Raw genomic sequence first — 6,000 nt, 5'->3', positions numbered from 1 at the left:
AATCGGGAAAGGGAGGTACGCATTTTATTAAAATGAGGTGGTCCTCATAAGAGCCGGACTACAGTCGCTCAATGTGTTCAGAACGTGATTTTAAGGGGACCCGCGAGGAATAACAAAAAAAAAAGATCGGGAAGGCATTCATCCGAGCAGTTTTTGTTTGTTTTTTATCGAATGATTCAAATAAAAACTGCTCAAATCAAGTCCTTCCTGGTCATTTTTTTTGTCGATTTCTTGCGAGCACTCTTAAAATCACGTTCTGAATATATTTAGCGGCTCGGATCATCGAAATCGGATTGGGAAAGGCGAGAAATGAGGAGGTCCGCATATAAGGTCCTCATTTTAAGGTACTTATCTAAAAATTTCTATATATATAAGAAGGTTTCGGTAGAGCTAGAGAAGTTAAGCACAAGAAGAACACGTCGAGCTTGAAAGAGATACAGTATATATTAGAGCTACTAGAGATCGAACACGTACAGCTAGCCTAGCTAGCTCGCGCGAGATCCATTTTCTTCTCCTTTGACAACTACTGTAGTAGTATTCTCTTCGTCTATCAAAACAAGTAAGGTATCCACAAGATTACCACAAGTCATAGAGAAGTTAGCCGACCAAAGAAAAAAGTCATAGAGAGAAGTTTCTTCGTGTGTAGTACGTTTCTAAAAAAACCCCCCGCCTTATTATCCGTTGCATAATCTGAAAATCTTATACTCCATATAGGACCTCAACCATTTGGTTTCTCTCTCTCTCTCTCTCTCTCTCTCTCTCTCTATACTATAATACATTCCATAGGTGTGTGTATGTGTGTGTGTGTGTATATATATATATATATATATATATATATATATATATATATATATATATATTCGTGCATGTGCATAATAAGTGCATTTAAGACCATAATAAGTACTATACCCTTCTCTTCTCTAATTGCCATTCGATCATCAGCCTCTCGATCGATCTTATACTCATCAGATTTTCAGTACCACAAAGCCAGCAGAAACAAAAGCATCATATATATTGTCTAGTCAATAAAATTTCCTGATATCGTCGGTAGTACTGTACAATTTACCCTTGTTTAAGCTAGCTAGGCCAATCTCAGATAGTACTAAGAAAGAGACAGAGAGACAGAAAAATGGGAGTGGCTGGGACTTTGGAGTACTTCTCTGATTTATTGAGTAGTTCCAAGAAAGGGAAGAAAAAGAAGCAAATGCAAACCGTATCTGTCAAAGTCAGGATGGACTGTGAGGGCTGTCAACTTAAAGTCAAGAATGCACTATCTTCTCTCAAAGGTATACATGCATGCCGTTCTCTCTCTCTCTCTCTCTCTCTCTCTCTCTAGCTATATATTAATTAAATATTGCTTCATCTTGGAGTACTGTTTGGCTATGAGCATAATTAAGCTGCATAACACACGTATATCGTTCTGATTGTGATTTTTTATTTAACTATCATATCTATTCAAGACCTGCACACAGTTGCGGAGATACATGAGGCTGGTGGCCGGGAGTCGTCAAAAGCAAAATATGGAGGAGTATCTTAATTTTACTGGAGGAAACTCACCGTGTGATCACGGCCCTCTATTGGATGTTTAGTATTTTAGAGTTACAGTATATATGAGACTTTAATTTTTCAATTTGCAAAAAATATTTACTGATGCTATCTTACTACTATTAATTTCTTCTCTGAGTTCTTTCTCTCTCTCCCATCAACTTCACGTACCCTACAGCAAAATCCTCCACCCTTGTAACCTATCAAGTATAGTAGGAGCACTAGGAGAGTTTTATTCTTTTTGAAACTCTCTTAATGTTTTTTTTTTTTCTATTGTTCCGATTTCATTATTTATTTTTATGATAATGAAATTTACTTGTCATTTAAAAAAAAGACAACTAATTTCTTGGTTTTTCGAGTTTTTTCTTAGTCACGAGGTTTTCTCTTCTGAAACTTTAGGTTTTTTTTTCTTTCTTTCTCGAAGCTTCTCTTGTGGAACAAGAAATATTTTCAAAAGTTGGGAAAATCTTTTTGAAAAGCTTCGTAAGGATAGTTTTTTTTTTTTTTCCTTCAGCTTTTTTAATTTTATATATTACTCTTTTATAAGAAATATGCTAAAAGCCTAAAAGAAACTCTCATAGGTTACTTTCTAGATGCTATCGATTCTTGTTGGGCAAGTCTACGAGGGCATTTGTTATGATTTTAATAACTCCTAGTGGACTACCCTTTATCGAGTTTCTAATAAAAAAAATTGCCAATTACAAAAAAATACATAATTTGTCGGGAATTAGGTCAGGTGCATATATAAGCTGGCTCAAACATCTTCCTGAGTTATTAAAAAAAAAAAAAAACCCTCATATGATTTGTCCTTATTCATTTTATTTTTTGAATTTATAAGTTTTGCGTTAAATTTTTATGGATAATTGGTTCGTCTTGACGGGAGAAATTAAAAAAATAAAAAATTATAGTTTTTACCCCTTTTTTGTTGAAATTTCTAATTTTAGAACTTACTGGTATTTATGCCATTATTCCATTTTCTCTCCCTTGTTTTTGTAATCCATCACGATCATCTATTCATCTATATGTTCTATTTTATTATTAAAAAGGGAACGAAGTCTCCTTTTGGTGTCGACATGCAAGATCTTGAGGTGGCTCACACTTAAAGTTTCCGAAATTACCCAATAAGAAATTGTTTCTATCACTTTCATGCCTTCCCTCTTCAATAACTACGAGGGTAAGTAGAACAAATCAAATCTATCAAACCCCCTAAAAAATGATCAAGATTGCACACACGTATCATGACTTCGCGAGGGCACGAGTTGTTAGTCTGTTTAAGTGTGTGTAAGTATATATAAATATAATACATTTGTAGATTTACCGGAATTAAGGAACATGAATGTGGGTTTTGATTGTCGTTTGGATCGATCGAGCAGGGGTGAAATCAGTAGATGTGGACTTGAAGCAGCAGAAGGCAACCGTGACCGGATTTGTTGATCCCAAGAAGGTGTTAAAGAAGGCCCAATCAACTGGGAAAAAGGCAGAGCCATGGCCTTATGTTCCATACAATCTGATAGCTCATCCTTATGCTGCTCAAGTTTATGATAAGAAGGCACCCCCTGGCTATGTCCGAGCCACCGAGGAAACTGCCATTGCTACTCTCAGCACAGTTGAAGAACAATACACCACCATGTTTAGTGATGAAAATCCCAATGCTTGCTCTATCATGTAGATATCTATATCTCTACACACACACACACACTTGTACAATTATTAATTTATCTACACTTAGTGGGAGATTATGCATGGGTACGTTGATCAGGTTTTTATTTGATCTTCCTCTAAAAGGGTTTTTTGCATGCCTAATTAGTTGTGTTTACGGACAAGAGTTTGTTTGTGAGACGGCTAGTAGTGTCGTCCACGGTCTTGCTTCATTATCTGTATATTGTCAATTCTAATACTACTATATTGCTAGCTAGGTAATATTAGAAGTCAATTGCCATATAGTTTGGTCTCAAATTTAATTTGTAAGCAGAATATATATTTCACTAAAACTCATCCTGCATGCAAAGTAGTACGCTTGTTTGCACTTCCTGATTGGGGAGTGAACTCTCATGTTAAGTTGTGGCAATTTGTGGGTTCTTTCTAGATCCAAAAAGAAATAATGATCAAAATCGTTCACTTTTTAAATCTCAACGAGAACATGAAGAGTAATAGAAATCATGTTGCTTGACGATTTCTTAATCCTAAATTAACGGATTGCCCCAAGCATAGGGCGGAAACCGATGTAGCACAATATTCGGTAAGTCCGGAGTTGAATCCACAGAAATAGTAATGTGTACTGACTAAAAAATCGAATTGTTACTGATTAAACTGGCTCTTAGGTAGCCACCAATTGACAATTGATTGAGATTAACTAAAATCTAGAAATTGATTGTACTTTTCAAATAATTAAAAGAAAAGTACGGTTGTAAAGTTCATATTACTCGCAACTGGCCCGGACTCCTCTGCTTTAATCGGTGTTCTTTAAAATGTTTGATTTTAAACTGAAAAAGATACCACGCAAGATGCGAATCCTTATAGTCGCCATTTACCCATGCGCAGCGGATAATCAATTTTGGACCCCCATTTCCCCATTCACATGGGGTCCAACAATGCCCAGGTTCTTCTACGGGAAGTATTTTACCAATCTAAAATTATTATTTTTTACATTTTTTATTTCGAAATAGGAGCAGAATATATCCGAACCGGCCACGGTGTGTTAATCGCCCCGCGACCCTACCTCGGCGTCTACTCACTCATCATTAAGCAATAAACAAAAGAAACCCTAGATTGAAACATGCTTCTATTTCGCGAGATGAAAAACAAACAAGAAATATAAACTAATCAAATATCAGCGAATAACTTTTATTAAAAACATAATTTAAAATGAATTACCGGAGTGCAAGTAATTGAACAAAGTTTCAAAACTTGAAGGAAAAACTCGGAAGAAAAGTAAATAATATTCAAAAGCCTCGCAGCCCCGTTCCTTATTTTCTGTCGATTTCTGCGTGGGAATCAGTTCCCCTAAAACAAAAGAACCCTTTTTGTTTTTTTATCGGCAAAAATAATTTCATTCATCACAAGGATTTAAGATGAAATCAGTATAATACAGTAGGAAAAGAAATGCATTGAGCAATTTTTTCTCGCGAGGTCTTAACCTACTTTTCCGCCTCTTGAATTTTTAAGACTATGACGCTGTTAGCAAGAAACCAACAGACACCTAATGGGACAAGCCCAAAAACACCTAATGTTTGAACAAACCCCAAAACACCCCAAGCCCAAACAAGCACACCAATTGCAACCTGAACGGGCCAAACCCTTTTTGTTTTCTATATAGTTGCCGAAAATCCATGAGAGGAGAGAGACCAACCTTGCCAATCCTGGGCCCTCGTCTTCCATGTGCCAACCCAAAGATTTAATTGCTGGTCCATTAATGAAAATATGTAATTGCCTTTTTCCTATTAGACCCACCAACACATGTGTATTTTGTAAACCAATTTCAATTCTAAGAGAACATAGACGTTGATGGACAGTAACAGTAAATCCCAAGGCCCAATTCATGATTCAATCCTCTCAACTTTGGCCATGTTCATTAATTTAATAGGTTTTTATGATGTAAGCTTCCAAACACATACAAGACAAAAATCACATTATTAATCTCCAAGTAACAATATAAATGGACTTAATAAAAATAAATTAGGGGGCGCTAATGTGAACATTTACGCGCCTATCACATGTCGATCAGAATTCAGGACATAAAATTTCATCATGCATTTATTTGCCTTAACCTGTTGGCAAGTCAAGCACCTAGACATAAATAGTGTTACATCCTATGCCCTTCCAGTGCCAATATTGGCAAATAAATCATGATACATTTTTGTGCCTCCTAGGTGTGCGGCAAAACGAGAATGATAAAACTGAAAAAGTACATCGTCACGACATGACTTAGGAACAACACTCTGCCTAAAAATTTCAAACTCCGATCTAGGTGAAGAACCCACCTATCTACTCATTTGTTTGAATGGCATGAAGAACCCACCAGTCTACTTCACTGCTAGGACTGCAAATGAATTGAGCCATTCGCGAACTGTTCGAGGCTCGGTTTGGTAAGAGCTCGTTCGAGTTCGATTCGTCTACTAAACGAATTGAACTTGAACCTCACTTCTAGGCTCGTTTCGTAAATGAGCCGAACAGTATTCGGCTCGGTTAGATTCGTGAACCTATACTTAAATTTAATTAATAATTCAATAGGGGTCTATTTGTAAATGTAAAATTTTTTAAGGTTGTATATATAATTCAATACTTATTTTTCTCCCAAATTCTATGCGATCAATGAGAGAGTTTGGGTTCGCTTGAGTTTAATGAGTTGAGCCGAATCGAACCTGAGTCTTGACGAGCTCAATTCGAGCTTAGATTTGGCTCGGCTCGATTCATTTGAGTTTAACGAGCCAAACTCGAGCCAAGATGTTCAAGTTC

General features: G+C 36.4%; 1 protein-coding gene across 1 annotated transcript; it reads left to right on the top strand.

Moving 5' to 3' along the window:
• Nucleotides 1–397: 397 nt before the first annotated feature.
• On the top strand, nt 398–3,340 carry LOC131329328 (heavy metal-associated isoprenylated plant protein 24). Its single transcript, XM_058362418.1, has 2 exons — nt 398–1,286; nt 2,919–3,340. Exons 1-2 carry the CDS (start codon nt 1,130–1,132, stop codon nt 3,212–3,214), a joined length of 453 nt encoding a protein of 150 aa, XP_058218401.1. The 5' UTR covers nt 398–1,129; the 3' UTR covers nt 3,215–3,340.
• The last annotated feature ends 2,660 nt before the right edge of the window (nt 3,341–6,000 follow it).

The sequence above is a fragment of the Rhododendron vialii genome, chromosome 6a (genome assembly GCF_030253575.1).
Source record: "Rhododendron vialii isolate Sample 1 chromosome 6a, ASM3025357v1".
NCBI lineage: Eukaryota > Viridiplantae > Streptophyta > Magnoliopsida > Ericales > Ericaceae > Rhododendron > Rhododendron vialii.
This window is presented reverse-complemented; position numbering and strand designations above follow the sequence as displayed.

Bases quoted from the DNA above. Each gene is read 5' to 3' on its own strand.
- LOC131329328 (XM_058362418.1), top strand. From the start codon at position 1,130: ATGGGAGTGGCTGGGACTTTGGAGTACTTCTCTGATTTATTGAGTAGT. The intron at 1,287-2,918 runs GTATACATGCAT...TCGATCGAGCAG, and splicing joins TGCACTATCTTCTCTCAAAG to GGGTGAAATCAGTAGATGTG.